Below are 19,995 nucleotides of genomic sequence, written 5' to 3'. Positions count from 1 at the left end.
CTAACAGTTCTGACTGTAAATTACCAGGTAGATATTTTTTGAAACAGAAGCACACCATCAAAGCATTAAGACATCATCAACCAAGTATGAAGAGTTAATACGAGGGGTGCCCAGGTGGCTCAGTCGGTTGAGCATCGGACTCTTGGTTTTGGCTCAGATCATGATCTCAGGGTCGTGGGATGGAGTCCCACGTCGGGCTCCGTGCTCAGCAGGGAATCTCCTTTAGATTCTCTCTCTCTCTCTGCCCCCAGCCTTCCCTCCCCCCTGCACCCCGCTCTCTCAAATAAAATCTTAAAAGAGTCAATACAAATACGCTTGTATTTGGTGCAAATTTAATTTTATTAAACCTTACAATGAATGTTGTGGCATATCATTTTCCATTATGTGACAATGTATTGGCTGGCATCTGAATACAGTACTTCTGAAAAATACACAATGGGAAGTGACAAAAGGGAGAAACTAGTTGTTTAGTGATATATATGAAGGCGGGGGGAAAAAAAAGAAAAAAATGAAAAAAGGATGACGACCAATTAGTCTCTTCAGGATCTAACTCTAAAATGGTTAAATTCCAAGCAATAACAACTGCTGTTGCAGTATGCAAAAATATGGTATTATTATCTCATCTGGCCCCCACAATTCTGATAATTACAAGGATCATTTTACCTGTAAAAGTCAACCTAAGTTTTCAGCTGGGTGATAGGATATCCTTTCATATAGAATTTAAAGAGTCTTCCCAAGTCACAGTAGATGCGGGGGGGGGGGTCCTCTAAAATATTACACATTAAGGGAGTCGCTTTACAAGTCAGCAATCACTTAACTTCAAAATCAGAATGGGCACCAAGTTTATTTTTTGCTGATTTGGGTTTTTTACGCCCCTGTCAGGTTTATGGGTAAGAAAAAGGACTTTTTTAAAATCTAGAATCCACTTGTCTTTATAAAGTAGACTGGTATCTAATCTGTGTAAAATGACCATTTCTTTTCCAGGAATGATCAATAGAGGAACATCTAAAATTCAGCAGGCCTTACAAGGCATTTTTACAGAAACATAATCAAAACTTATCAACTCCAGCCTACAAGTAGCTCATCAAGTATTAGAGTACTCACTTGTGGTTAAAAAAAGTAACACACGGACGTATCTTCTTGATTCAGTCAACAATTTTGAGAATACTTTCTGACAAAGGCCTTAACAGTGTCTGAGGTCACGTTTATTAACCAACCTCCTCCAAAATAAAATCATGGACTATTCTGAGCTATCAAACAATTTGTCAAGAGCTCCTAACAGCGTTTGGGGAGATGGCTAACAGAGGAGAATTGTGTCCTAACTGAAATAAGGCATTTCAGTTCTGAAGACTGACGAACAGTTTTACGCGATCCATCTTTAGCGGTGGAAGATACGCCACGGGAGGAAATCCTCAGCTGCCCTGGGGTTGTTGGATTTAGGTTCACCCATCAGGTAGTGTGAGGTGTGCCTTACCAAACTCTTCTCCCCGCCCAACAAAGGAGGGGGGTAATATTAAATCACTGAAAAATCCAGTTGCTCATCTTTTACCCCCAAATTACTGAGATCTACTAGTGTCGATTTACTGCACATACAGAGTTTCCTTTTAAAAAAAAAAAAAACTCATGCATACGTACCACAAGGTTAAGAGGCAAATGATTTCAAAATGTTGATGTCTGGTATTTCTAGAAAGTGTGTCTAAATCACAAACAGGTTAATCTATGTGGCACCTCAAATGTTCCACCAAATTTGCCCATGGTAAAGACGGGTTTTAAAGCCTCTTCATCCAAAGGCTGGAGAGCAACCATGACCAGTTATCTCCCGTTCACCCTTTTTGACAGTGAAATTCCATTCCCAACCTAGTAAAATATCTTTTAAAAAAGAAATTAAACCTCAATTATTTAACCAGAAAGTAAGTCTATAATGCTTTTTATATTTACTACTATTCATCACGAGTTTTTGTTTTGTTTTGTTTACTGAATAAAGATGAAATAAATCTAAGGTGATTCTTTGCAGTGATGACTCCGTAAATACCATGACATCAACCCTCAGGATAAAATGCGAGCAAAAACCCAAGTGGATCCAGCTCATTCAACTCACAGGTACACTTGAATATTTTTTTTTCCTCAAACAAATAAGGAGCTTTTTATTCAGAACAATTTCATTAAGACATTTGCAGGGCAAATGTGCCATCATAAATTTTATTCTGAATAACAATAAAGTGCTGAAGGATAATTACCTGAATCTTTTTTTTTTAGTACTTTTCACTTCATCTTTTCTTAAAAGAGCCCTTTCTGTGGCATTAGCGAAGCTGTGTGGAAGAAAAAACCAAACCAAACCAAAAACAAAACAAAACAAAAAACCATACAGAAAGAAAAGCAGAGCAAAGGTAACTTCCAGTAAGGGGACAGGAAGCACTGCAACCTTTTGTGTTTATTAACTAGGGTGCCGAATAACTGAGACCAAAGTAATTCATGCAAGTTACCTTGAAAGGAAGGACACTGTTACTGACCTTGGATACTATGGCAGTAAATTGCATACAAAAATACCTTAATTATCCTAGATGCCCAGATCGGGCTCAGCAAGCATCATGCCCCTGACATGCTGTAGCTCTTTTTGTAACTAAAAGTGATCGATCGCTGAATAGTTCAACGGGACTCATTAAAGCTGTGTGATCAACTCTGAGGTTAAATTGAAGCAAATTCTCTAACACCTAATCACATCATCAGCACAAGCAGGACAACGCTATAGCAGCATGAAAGGTGGGTCACTTTGTAAAGATTCTTCCTTTTACTGCATGATATATTAAAATGACAGACCTAAATTTCAACTGGGTTAATGAGTTAGAAGAGATCTGTTTCCCAAATTTAGCACACAATAATTTCAATGGATTAGAGAGAGAAACCTCGGAAGAAGAAGAAGAAGAAAAACCAAACAAACAGAAAAGCCTGAGCTCAGGGAGCTACTCTGTCGCTCTAAAAAACTGTCATGCTACAAAGAGTACTACTTTCAAAAAAAATGAACTTTGTAACAAACGTAACAGTGTTTTGAGTTGAAGTTGACCAACTGCTGCATAGAAAAATGTGCTAACATACAACAGTCAAGTTTAAGCCGCTGCATAGAGGAGATAAAGCACTTATGGTAATTGCAAATGGTAACAGGTCCATAAAGGGTGTACAACCTAGCATGGGTCCGTAAGGGGGAAAAAACCGGTAAGTAGAAATGGTGAGGAAATAAATCAAGTGGAAAGAGGGAAGAAGCTTGGACAAGAGAAGGAAGAAGCAGGGGAAAAAAAAAGAAAGAAAGACCTTCAATTGTATAAAATTCACAAACCAGTAAAGTATAAAGACACCACTGAGAAACGGTGACCTCTGTCCCAAACGCCCAACAGCAAACAGAACCAGAACAGATAAGCCTTTGGCAGACAATTTTAGAAATTCGAATAGGACATTACATTTCTCAATAATTCACAAATAATATATTATATGGTATATTTATATTAAATACTGGGAAACCAATCCTGGAAAGTTAATGCTTCTAATGCTTTAGCCAATGACAGCACGAGGACATCAAGCTAAGTGAATGCTGGTGTTCTCACAACAGTGCTCACATATGAGGCAACTGTCAGCGATCCGTGCTTTCAAGAGTGCGACGCGACAGTCAGATTATCATCTGTGAAGTGAAACAAAGGTCTCTAGCTTTTCTGGGATATGCCCTTTATAATATATTCTATGATTCACTATGACACGAGCAGCAAGACACTGCAGGGTGGTATGATTTATGGGCTGGATCAAATTTTTAGCGATTTCCTTCTCGTCCAGCAAGTCACTAGCAGTCTGCTTGTGCAAGTTTGTGGCATCGAAATGTGCACCTGATTTGATAAGGAGATTCATGATGTCGGGATGGTTGTTCAGAGCAGCGATGTGCAGGGGGCTGTTGTCGTCGGAGTCCCTGACGTTCACGTCGGCGCCACACTCGATCAGTATGGCCGTGACTTGCAGGGACGGGAATTTACACACGGGGTACCGGCCGACACAGGTGGTGTTCTTGTCCACGGCCAGGTGAAGCGGGCTGAAGTTGTTCTTCCCCCTCGGATGCAGCTTAAGAAACCTGTAGATAGTCTGCTTTTTGAAATGGTCCTGTTCTAGAGTACAAGGAACTTTTTCTAACAAGCAAATCAAGTGCAAAATAATGGAAAGAGCCTTATTTAACTGTAACGGGTCAGCCGGACACTGAGTTTGTTTGATAGCTCGCTCTATTTCAAGGACGCTTTTGCACAGAATGCCCATAAGATCGTCAAACGTAACGGTGGTGCCCAGCAGGCCTTTAGCCCTATCCTGGAGCATAAAGGAGAACAGTTCTGCAAAAGATAACAAGCTGCTGGCGGTCATGGGGCTTAAAGGATCCAAATTGTTCTGCTGCATATCCAAAGCATACTTCCAGAGGTTGATGCATCGTTTGAAATTTCCAGAGTCTGCATAGACAGCGCCTCTGTATCGAATATAGTAAGAGGTATCAGGATGAGAAGGACCAAGAATACGTTCTCTAATTAATAGGGCCTGCATTCTCATCTCATCAGGGTCAGCGATAAGGCCTTCCAGCTCTTCTGCACTGTTCACCTCCTTGGCATAATCGTAAGCCATTATTAGTGTCTGTGGTACTGGTTTGCTAATTATATTAGTCCTGTCACTGTACCTCATGTTCATTGCCTTTTTCCAGTATTTCAAGGCCCCAAGCAGATCTCTCTTTTTGTCTACAAATGTAGCTCCCAGAAGCTCTAGAGCATTGATCCGTTCTGTCTTGCTGGTCTGTGCATGGTGAGTCAGAAAATCCACAATATTTGTGTGACCAGTAACACTCGCTGAGAGAAGGGGAGTCATCCCGTAACCATCCTTTTCCATCTTGGCACAATACATAAGAAGCATCTTCATGATGTCCAAACTCCCAGATTCTGCGCAATCATGCAATGCAGTATTACCTTAAGGAGAGGAAAAAAAGAGATAACATATTTTGAGGGACCAGGAGACAATGTAGTACATGTTCGTAGCCTAGGAACCTCATAAAAAGCAGGCGGCTCCAGGCTGACCTTAATGGGACAGACTTTAATCTGAACACAAATGAGGAAAAAAAAACAATCCTCGGCACTTAAAACTAGTGTGACCCACTGCAGGGGTTAAATAAATACTTGTTAAGTTTGTTGAATAAATGACCAAATTAGGCATGAAAAAAGATCATCAAAGTCACTAAGGAAATTCAAAATGAATCCACGGCCTCTTGGCTTTTTTCAATAGCAATTGCAAGTGCATATTCTATGACTAAAAAGCGATGAAATGCAATTAACCAGCTAGTCAGCTTTGCAGCCAGTCACTTAAACTTTCTGGGTCAGCTTCCACATTTATAAGCCAGAAATCTAATCTAGAACGTCTAAGATTCTCCAGTTTGAGTCTAACAGGAGTCAGAAATTATTTTTTCCATATTTCTGATTGCCAAATAAACTTCAGCTGTCTTAGTCAAAATTCTCGGTGACAAAGTACTTTTCCTCAGAAAGCTCCCAGGAGAAAAACAAGTCCAGTAAAATGTGAAAAAACACGTGGGTGGTTCAACTGGAAATTTAAAAGGAGCCATCTGAAGTGTCCTTTCGTAATGGATTATTTCCCATTGTAATTTAATTTTTTACATATTCTCTGAAGATGTACTGAATGTTCCAATGCTGTCGTGTTCTTCCCACACGTGGATTCAAACGGACAACAGACACTGGCACATCGGGAAAAGCCCGTGTGCCACACATGAAGACATTACAACCACACAGGTGTTTTAGCTGCCGAAGTTTAATGCCAAACATCTTACTACTTGTCATAACAAGAATTACCACACGGACCTTTGATATTTACCTACGGTGTTTACAGAAAACTCCCACAGTGAGTCACCGGAGGCGCGGGTGCAGTGGAGAGTTACGGGAGCCGGCGACACTGGTAGGTTTCCTTAGAAAGAACTGGCTGCCCGGGGCCGGCCCTCGGCTCCCATTGGAGAACTCGCCTGTTCAGAAAACTCGCCCTCCATGATAAGGGGGGCTCACTGTCTGTATGAACAATACAGTTTGGGCTGAGTACCTGCTTTCCTTCTGGGAGCCTGGAATTTGGGGTATCTCAGGAAAGGGTGCCTCCGTGAACGGCAGCCAATAAAAGCCCTGGGCTCTGAGTCTCCTAATGGGTTTCCCTGGGCAGAAACTGCTCTGTGTCCCCTGTTATGAGGACACGGCATAAAAAAGCCTGCACACAGATTCCTGTACGCCCCCACCTGTGCCTTTCCCCTTTAGGATCCAGCTGCACGTCCTTATCACACCACTGTAATAAATGTTAGCCACGATTACCATTCTCTGCTGACTCACCTCCAGATACGGGGAAGGCCTTGGGGGACCCATGACACAGCATGGATGTTAGAAAGAGTTTAAACCTGAACACTTCCCATAACTAAAATTCGAAAGAGCCAGTTATTACACACTGGGACTTGAATCCCTCCACAGGTTCCTCCTGTTTAGTCTTCCATGACACCTACAGGAAGTACATGATTACCTGCATACATTTGTTCTGACTCAGGATTTCAAAGGTCTATAATGGAATGGTGTCTGATGGAATGTTTTAGCAATGTGTCTGTAACCAAGCGCTGAGAGAGCCCAGAACTTCTGCCTACTAAAACTAATGTTCACTTGTTCAAAGTAATCTCAAGTAAGCAGAGCTATTACTAAATGTATTTTTAAGGCTCTATTAACCTAACTGCTGTATCAGAATACACCAAACACGGGGGGAAAAATATTGGTTTTTTTTTTTAAATAAAAAAAACCTATAGAATACTTTCACATCTAGTAATGGCAGAAGTGATATGATCACCCTCCCCAGTAATAACTTAAAAAGCTGAAAATTTTATTTTTAAAAATCTGTTTGATAGCATGTAAAGAGCTAAAAAGAGGACAACATCCAGAAGAAGAAAGAAAATCAGAGAGGTCCAGAATTTAGGGAAGCTTCTCCCAATGGCCTCTTCTGATTCTGGAAGCACCAGTGAAAACACTGAGGGGACCTTTTGACACCTGTGCAGGGCTGGAGGAGAAAACTAGAGTCCAGAACCCACGAAGAAGGGGACTTTGAAACCCCCATACACTCCTGAGTTAGAGCTCGGAAGGGCTGCACCCGCGTACTTAAAGACAAACTACAAACAGACCAGCAATTGGAGGAACCAAAATCCAATTTAAGATCATGTCAACACTGAATTAAAGAAATTCAGGATTGCTAGTGAAAGTAGTCAAAAGCCAAAAGCAGATACAAATACCATTTACAGAAAATATTATCTAGATATCATCTATTTACTAGGGCCCAAATTATTTTTCATATTCTTTATATCTAATGTTTGGTATCCAATCAAAGGAACCACAACACAAAACCAAAGGAAATAAGAGCTGATGGAAAAGCCCAACAGAAGATACTGCTCATACAGTCATCAGACACAGACTTTAAAATAGTAATTATGCTGAGCAAAGTAAGAGAGATTAAAAAACAATTCTGAGAATTAGACAGAAAACTGGAAACTACAAAAAGGAACAAGATGGATGTTCTAGAACTGAAAACCTCAGTGGGTGGCTTTCCAAGCAGATTACGCATAGCTGAACAGAGAATGAGTGGCTGGAAAAATCAACCAGATGAAAATACACAGAAAGAAGCATGGGGGTGACAGGCTGGCAGAGCAGAGACACTGAGAGACCGAGGGAACGACCGAGCGTTAACGCTCTCCAAGCCAGAATTCCAGAGGAAGAAAATGGGCCCAAAGCAATACCTAAAAGATAAAGTCTGAAAATTTTCTGAAGCTGGTAGAGTATTATAAATGTAGTAAGTCTTAGAAACACCAAGAGAGAGAAATACAAAGAAAATTCCCTAGAGGCACAGTCCAGTGAAACTGCTAAGCACTCAGACAAAGAGAAAAATTTCACAAACAAGGAAAAAGTGGAAATGACCTCCACGAGAGCAAGAGTTCAGCTGACGGCAAAGCTCTCACCAGGAACAGGAAGCCGGAGGACAACAGAATGGTGTCTGTATCTTGAAAGCACTCAAGGAAAATAACTGCCAACTGAGAATTGTATACCCAGAGCAAGAATCAGGTGAATGAAGGACTGTTTGAGGTGAGAACAAAAAGAGAAAACCCATTATTACTGGCAGACCTAGTACTACAGGGTGTTCTCCAGGCAAAACGAGGATAAGCCACATGGAAGCATAGAGATATGGACATAAGCATCAACAAGAAGGGTAAATTTGGGAGAAATACTGACTTTGAAAATAACAAGTGTCTCGCAGGGCTTGAAATACATACAGAAGTCAAATGCGTGATAGCAAGAGCATAAAAGTAATGAGGGCAATTGGAATTAAAGTATTCTAAAGATTTTTGCATTGCTTGGACAGAGGTAAACTCAGAAATTTACATTATTCCTTTGGTAAGTCGAAGTAGTACAATAACCACTAAAATAACAGAGGGTATGCATCTTATTACTACATACTCTCTAATACAGAGAAAAAAATGAAGTAAGAAAAAAATAATTCAAACGCAGACAAAAAAATGAGAGAAAAAGAACACAAACCAGGTAGGACAAATAAAAATCAGAAAGTAGGAGAGTAAAACCCAAATATATCAGTAATTACATTAAATGCAAGCAAACTAAACATTCCCATTAAAAGACACAAACTGTCAGACTGAAAATAGAACTATGTAAAACTCAACTACATGTTGCTTACAGGAGACACAACCTTTAATACAGGGACAGAAAAAGGCTGAAGCGAAAAAAATGGAAAAAAATTATACCCTATGCAAAAAGGAACCATAAATAAGAAAGCTGTGTGATATTAAGATACCAGACTAAGGAGATGTTAAGGCAAAAAGCATGGTTAGAGATAAAGGGAAACATTTTACAAGGATATAAAATCCAAAAGAACATAAAGATACAGTATTTCCAAATTTGTTTTTACCTAAAAACATAGGTTTGAATTATATACAGCAAAAATCAACAGAACTCCGAGGAAAATCAGACAAACCCACCCGCACCAGACACTTGAGCCACCTTTCTCAGGAGAGAACAAAACCAAAACGGGGAGAGAAGATTTGAACACAATGAACAAACTTGATTTAACTGAGGTATATAAAGGAACACTGGACTTAACACCTATAGAATACCATTTTCTTTCAAGGATATAGGAAAGAATACACACACTGACCACATTCTGGCCATAAAGTGAGACTCACAGAAACAGCAAGGGACTGAGATCACTGATTATCTTCTAAGTCCACAGTGCAAGTTAGAAATCACACACACACACACACACACACACACCCACACCCCCCAACAGCAACAACAACAAAACACTAGAAAAACCTCCACAGATTTGAAAATTTAAATACATACTGCTAAATAACCTATGTGTCAAAGAAGAAACCCCAATGGAAAAACAGAAAATATTTGTAACCGGATGAAAATGAAAACCTTAAGTAACAAATCCTGTGGGATGTGGCTGAAACTGTGCTTCTATGTGCACCCTAGAAAAGAAAGGCTTTAAAAAGATGGCTCAGTTTTCATCTCAAGAAAGTAAAGGAGAAAAACAGTAAATTAGACCCAGAGAAAGTTGAAGCGAATCATAAAAGCAGAGATTAATGGAGAAGAAAAAGGTATCCAGGGGCGGAGGCGGGCGCGGAACGGGGAGAAAGGGAGTTAAAATAGCCATTCACTCAATAAATCCAGTTCCGGGGGGAAAAAAAAAAGGTATCCATATGTTAGCACACCATTTTTCTCTTTTCCTGAATCTGATGTATTAGCAGTTGCCCCCTCATAATCTGATATTCATAACTAGGCAAAGCAGAGAAAATACTTACTCTACAAACAAAAAGCAGGGAAACTGGTAGTAAAACATAAACCCATGTCTCCCAATCGCCACTGCAGTGTACTGTGCATTCCTGGGGTCATATTTTAAATGCTAGTCATACTAGAATCTGATGAGTAAGTTCTATCTAATATAAGCCAAACCTCATAGTGGAACTCCACCGATCACGTTACTTTCCAACTCAAAACCTTTCATGCTTCCACAGTTGAAAACCTTTAAGATGGCTTTCAAAATTCTACAACACTGATTCTCAAAGCACTATCCGTGTGAGGCAGGGGGGCAAAGAGAAAGAAATCCAGAGTTTCAGAAAACGTTATGTGAAGTAAAGCTTAAGCTTGGTTAGTGGGAACACACACAAGGTACACTATGAGAAATGGATTTTAAAAGACTGAGATCTTATTTGCCTACCCTACTTGGCCAGCCTCATTTTTCGTGTCCAACATGAATGCTGCACTGTGAATCTTGCCAGGAGTTGGCCAACTTTTTCTATAAAGGGCTCGATAGTATTTTTAGGTCTTGCAAGCCGTAATGTCCCCGCTGTAACCACTCAATTCTGCCATGGCCAGAAGTACCCGTTGGCAATGCATTCAATGAATGGAGATGGTCTTGTTCTAACAAAACTTGACTTACGGACACTGAAATAGGGCTTTCAGGGCATCTTCATGGGACATAAAGTATTATTCTTCATTCCATTTTTTCCCCCAACCATTCACACATAACATCTTCACTGTCAGGCAGCAGAGAAACAGGAGGGGGGCAGGCTTTGACGCCTGGGCCCTAGTCCGCCAACACCTCCTCTGGGACATTGCCAGTGCCTGCAATTCACATGGCGGAGACCCTACTCACGCTTCCCGTCCCTCCAGCCTAAGTGTCCCTCCCAGCACGGGGGACAAGCCTGCTCACTTCAACCTCCACGCCTCTGCTCTTCGTTTTTCTGTAATATACTCTTTCTTTTTTACCATTTTAACTTCTTGTCCTTCAAGTTTCAACAGCAACATCAGCCACCGAAAGAGATCTGCTTGTTGATACCACACCAACTTGTCACTTTGAGGCTGCCTGGTGAATAAATGTGTCACTCTTCCTGGTGGGTATTCCTATTACATGAACTAATACGGTATTATGTAATACCTTACAATAAGTACAATGTTACTGCCACAAACAACAGTTTTCTTACCTAAACGGCCTATTCCTAAAGGACACAGATCCTACATAATATTTCCTTTATATCCCAACTAGCAGTTAGCACACTGCTAAGGTTAAGGTAAGAGCCTTAAATTGTTAATACTTGATTATCAGAAAAAGTGATTCAAACTTAGCTTCTGAGGATAAAATAAGTTTAAAAAGGAAAGTCTTAGGAGAGAGATCGTAACTTCTCTAACAAGTTAAGTATATGACCATCACACTTTCATGCCCTCAAAGCCCTAAAAAAGTGCTTCTGAATTATAGCCTAGATCTTGCCTCCAAAGTTTAGAAAAGGGAAGCTTCAAAAACAAACAAACAAAAAGCTTAATTTTAAAGCAACTATAATTTTTGTCTCAGGTCCCAGTCTCTCTATATAGATGTTTTGATAAAGTTGTAATTAGTCCATATACAACTGTTACCTGCTTTTCTCCCACATCTTAGTCATTTTCTCCTGGTAAGTGACCAGTAGGTAGTCTACATGAACTCCACAGATAACACATCATCATTCTTAATGGCTTTATGGTAGAAGTTCAAGTAAGGAGGCATGTCCAAGTTCACATAAACACTTCCCTGGCTGATGGACATCTGTACTGCTTCAGAATTTTCACTATTAAAATTAATGCCTAAAAACCTAGGACAGATAATACGTGACTGCCAGGGGGTGGATTCTGGGACAGAAGTTGACTGCAAAGGGGCATGAAGAACTTTCTGTTCTATCTTTATTGTACTGCTGGATAAACTACAGTGTATGTTTATCAAAACTTACACAACTATATACTAAAAAGGATGGGTTTTATTGTGTATAAATTATACTTCAATAATTAAAAGATAAAAAAATTAATGCCTAATTTAAAACAGAATCACAGGTATGTGACAGCTTAAGATACATCTCTAATTCATTCCAAAGGAATTAGACAATCTTTTAAAAGATCCACTTTTATTTTATTTTTTTTTAAAGATTTTATTTATTTATTTGAGAGAGAGAGAATGAGAGACAGAGAGCACAAGAGGGAAGAGGGTCAGAGGGAGAAGGAGACCCCCCGCTGAGCAGGGAGCCCGACGTGGGACTCAATCCTGGGACTCCAGGATCATGACCTGAGCCGAAGGCAGTCGCTTAACCAACTGAGCCACCCAGGCACCCTAAAAGATCCACTTTTATAGTACTCTTTCCGGCACTAGGATTAATTTTGAATTTTAATTTATATTACTTCTGTACCTAGGTATATAGGACATTTTTCCACGTCTGTTCACAAACTTTATTTTCTTTTATGACAAGTCTATTTATGTTCCAGTTTCTGGAATTATTAGTCTGACTTTATTCATCTTATAAAATGATAATCAGCTATCTGCTGTATTTGTTCTATTAACAGTTTCATTCAAGAGAGCTATGCTTTCAGGATGAAATGCAAGTTCTTGTGAAAACATCTAACAAGGTGAATTTAAAAATCAAGTTACTATTTTCTTGTGACCAGTCTGTGCTAAGTTACATGCCAAAGACCAATAAAATCATATATAATTTTTACTAAGTAACATCAGTGATTTAGATTTTTGGTGCATAACATCATATGCCAAGTACTACTGAATATCCAACTCAAGCATTTTCCCTCAGTTATGTGCCTCTATGTTTCCATAATACGATGGAAGATTTGGTATCTCTACCTCATAATGTCTTAATTTTGTATCCTCAGAGTGAGAAAGACAATTAAAAATAGAACACAAAGTTCAAAAATACTACCAGGCATCTTAGATGAAATCAAGGCTATTTAGCACTGAAATATAATTCACCTTTAAAAAAAAAAAAAGGAAGAAAATAAACACTGTATTATGCAATTCTCAGTGTCTGACTCAGAACATGTTCATTTGGAGAAAAAATAAAATTTCTGACACTGAATTCATTATGGAAAATTCTCATGATTTCTCAAAAGACATGTTTGTTAAATGGACATTTAAAAATCAAGCTAATGGTCCTTAAAGTGTTAATTCAGTTAAAGTATTTATACAGAAAGTTAAAATAGTATGATATAAATATATTAATTTTCAACTACGTAACTTAACCTTGAAATAGTGCTAAGAATAAAAAGTAGCCATATTCGTTGAGATGCTTCTGGGATGGATACTAAGGGAAGGAAATGATGCAAGTGTTCATGCACAAAAACATGGTCACCAGAGGGGAGGTGGGTGGGGGATGGGGGAAACAGGTGATAGGGATTAAGCAGTGCACCTGTGATGAGCACCAGGTGATGTTTTAAGGTGCTGAATCACTGTATTGTACAAATATTACACTGTATGTTTATAATGGAATTAAAATAAAAAACTTAGTAAAATAAGAAAATAAGAAACTGGTGGTTTCCAGAGGGAGGGTGTGAGAGAGGATGGGTGAAATAGGTGAGGGGGATTAATAGGTAATAACAAATAACAAACAAAAAACATGGTAGTATTTCTCAAGAAGACCTACCTAAAAGTACCAATCTTAATTGCTGTTAATCCTAAGAAACCTGCAATCTTTTGATAGCAGGCATATAAAAGATAGGGATTTGTGTAAGTGCCTAACAAAGGGGTGAGATTTTCCTAAAATAAGTAATCCCAAAACATACCAGTATTTTGAGTAATAACTAGTTGGAGCCCTTAGAGTGCCCTCGCTCCAAACCAGATGTTTGGGTTTGACTAATCAATAAGTAAGTGATTGTTTGCATGAGATTGTTACCAATCAACTAATGACTTAAATCATAGAAGAACTTCGACACAGAATTTATAAATATCTCAATTGGGTAAGATTACTTAGATTCTCCAGGATTAGAATTAAGTCAGTTTCTAAACCACTCCCAATTTCTATTTTTAATGAAACAAAAATGTTCTCACAAGGGCTGTAAAATATTTCACAAATACAAAATGTCTATTATAATTTCAAGTGCTTTTTCTAGAAATATCAATTCAACAGATTGCTATTTTGTAAAGTCCTCACACAGTTCAAGTTTTGTGTGTGTCTGTTTTAGTCAAATACAGTTGTGCTTCTCAAACTTTAATGTACACAGTCACCAGAGGATCACAGTAAAATGTGGATTCTGATTCAACTGATCTAGGGTGGATCCAAGGGGAGCCCATGCTGCTGGTCTTTGCTACTTTGAGCAGTAAGGAAATAGAGGAGGAATCTTACTTTCTTGTTTGCTATATAGGCATCTGCCTTAAAGCTTAGTATGTAATAGATCTATCAAATCATATGAAGATAAGTTGAAAAGAAGGGTTAGGTCACAGCCCTGTTTTACACCACACAGAAAATGAAACTTCACCATTCCTCTTTATGCTAAATGAAAACATTAGATGCCAGAGCAGGGAAAGGGTGTGCTGTACAACTAGATTACACAGTCTGACCCACAGAAACATTTCTGTCTATGTAGTAAAGGGTATCAGTAAACTCTGCAGTGTTTTCTTAACAATTTTCTTGTTTAGGTCAAATCTAAATGATCTACAGTTGAATATTTCAAAAATTAGCTTGTAAAATAAAATCCAAGTTGCTGTAACCAATACCATCAAAAGAGTGAAAAAAACAATGTAAACTGGTGCAACCACTGGGGCAAACAGTATGGAGGTTCCTCAGAAAGTTAAAAATAGAAATACCACACAACCCAGTGATTCTACTTCTGAGTGTTTACCCAAAAAAACACTAATTCGAAAAGATACATGCACCCCTATGTTTATGGCAGTATTATATATAACAGCCAAGACAGGGAAACAACCTCAGTGTCCACCGACAGATGAACAGATAAAGAAAATGTGGTGTGTGTGTATATATACAATGATAATACTCAACTATAAAGAAGAATGAAATCTTGCCATTTGTGACAAATGGATGGGCCAGAAGGTATCATGGTAAGTGAAACAAGTCAGACAAGCAAAGAACAAATATATGGTTTCGCCTACATGCGCAATCTAAAAAACAAAATGAACAACCAAACCAAAACAGAAACTCATAAATACAGAGAACTGGTGGTTTCCAGAGGGAGGGTGTGAGAGAGGGTGGGTAAAATAGGTGAGGGGGATTAATAGGTAAAAACTTCCAGTTATAAAATAAGTCATAAGGATGAAAAGTACAGCATAGGGAATATAGCCAATAATACTGTAATAACATGGAATGGTGACAGATGGTAACTACACTCATTATGGTGAACACTGCATATGTTTAACTCAAATTACTACATTGTATACCTGAAACTAATACAATATTGTGTGTCAACTATACTTCAATAAAAAGGAAGGAAGGAAAAGAAATGGGAGAGACATTTACCAAAAAAAATTAAGTTTGTGACCAGTACTCATTTCACTTGTTCCTCTTCTTTTTACTGGTGTATCTGACTCCCTTTCTGTTACTCTTAACTTCCCTTGTTTTCTTAAAAAAAAACTAAATTTACTTAAAAAAAGAAAGTGAAAAAAACAATCTACAGAATGGAAGAAAATATTTGCAAATCATATAGCTGATAAAGGACTTGTATTCAGAATATAAAAATTACTCTTACAACTCAGTAATAAAACAATAACCCAATTTTAAAACGTGCAAACAATACGAAGACACTCCGTTTGTGGCCAATAAGCACGTGAAGAGATGCTGAACATCATAGCACTGAAGAAATAAAAATCAAAACCACAATGAGATACCACTTCACACCCACTAAGACGGCTATCTCAAAAAAGAAGAGTAATAACAAATGTTTGTGAGGGTGTGGAAAAATTGGAACTCTCCTACACTTTTGACAGGAATGTAAAATGGTACGGTTGAGCTGTTCCTTAAAAGGTTACACAGAGCTGCCATGTGACCCAGCAAATCGACTCCTCCATCTCTGTCCCAGAGAAATGAAAACTTATATCCACACAAGAACTTGTACATGAATATTCGTATCAGCCTTATTCCAAGAGCCAAAAAGGAGAACCAATCCAAATGCCCATTAACTGATGAATGGGTAAATGTGGTCTAGCTACACAAGGGATTATACAGTAAAGAGACTAAAGCAATAAAAAGAAATAAAGTACTGACACATGCTACAAAATGAATGAGCCTGGAAAACACCACACTAAGGGAAAGAAGCACACCACAAAAGACCACGTATTATGCTTCCATTTATTACGAAATGTCCAGAACAGGCAAATGCATAGGGACAGAAAGATCAGCGGTTACCTAAGGTTACTGCATTCGGGGTGGGAGAGGAGGGGGGAATGAGAGTAAGTATTACTGGATATGGGTTTTGCGGGGAGAAGGTGAGGAAAAGGTGGTTGTGGCAATAGCCACACAACTCTGTGAACATACACTAATGTGAACACTTAAATGGGTGAATGGTATGTGAATTGTGTCTCAAAGCGATTTTAAAATCAAAGTACTTGTGCTTCTGGTAGAAGTGTAAGTTTTGACCTTTAGAAGCAGCAATTAAAGGGTCTCTTACTGTAACAGATTTGCTGGAAATGCACAAAAATAATTCTCACCTCTCCTCTTTAGCCTACTGTGCTTGCCATCCATTCTTCTTCAACTTTGTAGCTGGGACTTGTAAGAGGCCCACTTCCAAAGATGGGGAGGGGCCTGCGATTCAACTGCAGAACAATGCTGATCCCAAGTATTTTATTCCTGGAATAACTAAATGGTACGTGTTAAGGGAAGAAGTGAGAAGGGGTAGAGAGAAACACTTCAGGATATCCAAGGAGCACTAGAAGGTTCCTCCATTTAGGATGTTTCCCTTAGCTGTGTATATTCTAACTCTAGAGATACTCAAGGACAGGAGTTCAAAAAAAAGGAATCAGAGCAGAATCAAATACAAACTGTGCCAAGGCTACCATGTGCCTTCCCTTCATTAATTGTATAAGGCACTGAGTTCGGAGCATATGGAAATTTAACAACACAGGCCCTTGAAGCTCACAACAAGGTTAAACACTAAAAACACCTGCATCTAGAGGTAAGATGAATTCTTATGACTCAAAGGGAAATCAGAAAGTGCCTGGGAGATGGGTCTTGACATCTAGTGGAATTTTAAGGCTAAGAGGAACTGAGCTAAGGGATCAGGACTAAAGCAAATATTAGTGTAATTGGGTGAAAATTACACAATGTCAAAACATCAACATTATAATTCAGACTTCATTAAAATTCCCTTTCCGGCCGTTGTTCTTCCCCAAGCATGGGGGACAAAGGGAAGAAAGATGTTTCTGGCAGATTTGCCACTCCCCTGTGACTTCTTTACCTGGGCCTTTCCCCACCTCTATCTTCCATCACATACATTCCTGATGTCTCAATAGCATACGTCTCCAGAATGCCAAGGGCTTCCGGAATTGTGTTTTAAAGAAACAACTGTAATCTAGGAAAATCTGATAAAGATGAACTCAGCGAGGGAACCACTCATACCCAATGGTCAATAAGTAAAACAACCTCTGTCTTAAGTTCGTGCGGCTGAAAGGGCAGGAGAGTTCAGGATCTACTTATTTTCTCCACTTCAGTTCAATTGTGAGGATTCACAGTTCAAAATCCAATCTCCAGGCCTAGAGGAACAAGAGGAGTACTTCCCCACTGCACTCAATCTACACACTTTCTACCCTGGGGACACGGAGAAGTGTGCCAGGGGACACAAGAGGGAAAAGACGAATGTGCACAACTTGCAGGAGCAACCTGATGAGGGGGGATTAAAATGTTAATGAATTCAACCAGTAAGTCATTTATTTAAACATTATTACTAAATCAAAACAAACACAGATACACCACAGAAGAAAAGGAAGTTTTAAGTCCCTCTCTCTAAATCTTGGCAAGTAGGTGTGTGGAGGTTGACCAGCAGCTGAGCAGACCCTGGAAAGTCAAGAAAGAATGGACAACTTCTGCTTCCAACACACAGAAAGTCATGTACAGCAGAAGAGCCTACTGACAGGACAAGGGTCATTTTCTTGGTCCCTGATCTTAACACCAACCGTTCTTAATTTACAGGGGAGATTTTCTTACCTGAGATTCCTTTGCACTTACAGTGCGTAAAAAAAAATAATGGGATTTCTTTCTTTTTCACGTTGTCTTGACTGAAATACATCTACACCCTAAAATGCCTATATACTATGGGAGACAACTAATATAACATGCCTGGGGTTTGCTTTAAACTACTGCAGAAAACAAAAGGAGAGGAGAGAGAAATGTCTTTTTTAAAACCTTGGCAAATGTGGGTAACTGTTGAAGCAAGGTGATAAGTACACAGTGGTTCAAGTCATATTCTTCTCTCCACTTACGCAGAAATTAGAAAATTTCCATAATAAAAAGGCAAATAAACTGCCTGAACTAGCTCTCTCTCAAACCCTTTTAAAGCCAGCTCTACTTATGAGCCTACCCGAATTTCTCCCATTTCTGGAGTTCTACCTGTACTGCTCATTCTTCACAATTATGGCCTTCATTTCTTACTTCACGTCTTCATGTATGGATTTATTTCCGTAGTGAAAGAACAACAAAACAGTCCTTGCCATCAGGGAGTTTATAATCCTTTCTCTCTTAAATCCAACCTATTTCATTCAACAAACTTCATTTACCAAATACCCACTATGAGCCACTCTGTCTAACACCACATGGATACAAACACCAGGCCTCTAGCCTTAAAGAGCTCACAATGTAACAGAATTAGAATGCCGTTAGATGGGTTCCCGCCAAAAAAAATCCCAGTTATTTCTCAGTTGAAAACTTTTCACTAGCTTACCTCTGCATAAAGAATCAAACTCCTTTTCCTAGAAGTCAATGTCCTTTATAATCTAGTCCTGAGTGCCCTTTGGTCCAAATATGCCTACTTTTCCACTTCCTGGATCCTCCAAGGTTCTCAACGTGCCTTTCCTTATGCCATTTCCTAAACCTTTAAAACTGTATCAAATGCACTCTACAGATCTGAACCCTGACAATCCTTTCAAGGCCCAGTTCAATGTCTCCATGAAGATCACACTCCTAAAATCCATCAGCAGAGATTCACACTGCAACGTCCTTATCTTCTCGTAAGCCTCCACAATGTCCAACACAATGTCTTGCCTACAGAAAATGCACAGTGATTATCTTATTACCAATTTACCTAATTACCTTGGGTATTTAAAAAGACTAACCCATGCAGGAGGATAGCCTGTCCTCTTAGGGCCAGTCTCCCCAAACCCAACTCAGAGAAGCTCTTCTACTGGTCTGTAGTACTCAAATCACTGCCCAATGGAATGTGGGTGTAAAAGCAGAACTGAAGGGCTAAAGTAACCTTACCAGAGATCCTATTTTGAACCCAACAATAACGTTAAAAAAAAAAAGAGGGAAAACAAAGCAAGCCAAAGATGACCGTAACCATGAAGTGCTGAAATCAATGTGGTAGCTCTATGGGCTTGTCTAATCACTTCTGATTTGGGGTCTATGGTTTTAAATAGCAACCCACTCTCCTGCTGCAAAAATCAACTGCTGTGTTAAACTGGAGAAGTATTCCTAAATATCTCAAAGTCTTTCTCCTCTTTGTGAATGCCATGAGAAAACAAAGAACCCACCGTCCCCACAGGTAACGAGCTGGTGGTCGGTGATAAAGTATTATCAAGAAAGCACTCACTGTTGCTGCACTTAGCCTACTATGGTTTAAGTACCTACATACGAACCTGTCTCTCCGACCAAACCATGAGCTCAAGAGCAAGGAGTCAAGGACTGGAAAGGCTGTCTTACTCAGCTCTGGACATCCTAAAGTATAACAGCCTGGCACACTGAGGGACTCAGGAAGTGCTCTCTGAGAGAATTAGGGAATGAATTCCACCGTTGGCTAAAACCTGTTCGAAATGCCAACAGCCTGTTAAAAAGTCATGGGAAAAAAAAAGTTAAAATAGTATATTCAAATGCCAACTGCCTGTTAAAAAGTAATGGAATGCGGGGCGCCTGGGTGGCTCAGTCGGTTAAGCGAC

At 39.3% G+C, this 19,995-nt stretch overlaps 1 protein-coding gene across 1 annotated transcript in view; it reads right to left on the bottom strand.

Annotated features, from left to right (window-relative positions):
• Positions 1–315: 315 nt before the first annotated feature.
• Positions 316–19,995, bottom strand: part of FEM1C (fem-1 homolog C) — a 24,451-nt gene continuing 4,771 nt past the window's right edge. The window contains exon 3 of the mRNA XM_081827216.1: positions 316–4,976. Coding sequence (XP_081683342.1) covers positions 3,667–4,976 — 1,310 coding nt within the window. The 3' untranslated portion in view covers positions 316–3,666. The remainder of the gene's footprint in view (positions 4,977–19,995) is intronic.

The sequence above is a fragment of the Leptonychotes weddellii genome, chromosome 7, assembly GCF_054177405.1.
Source record: "Leptonychotes weddellii isolate Sample4059 chromosome 7, ASM5417740v2, whole genome shotgun sequence".
NCBI lineage: Eukaryota > Metazoa > Chordata > Mammalia > Carnivora > Phocidae > Leptonychotes > Leptonychotes weddellii.
This window is presented reverse-complemented; position numbering and strand designations above follow the sequence as displayed.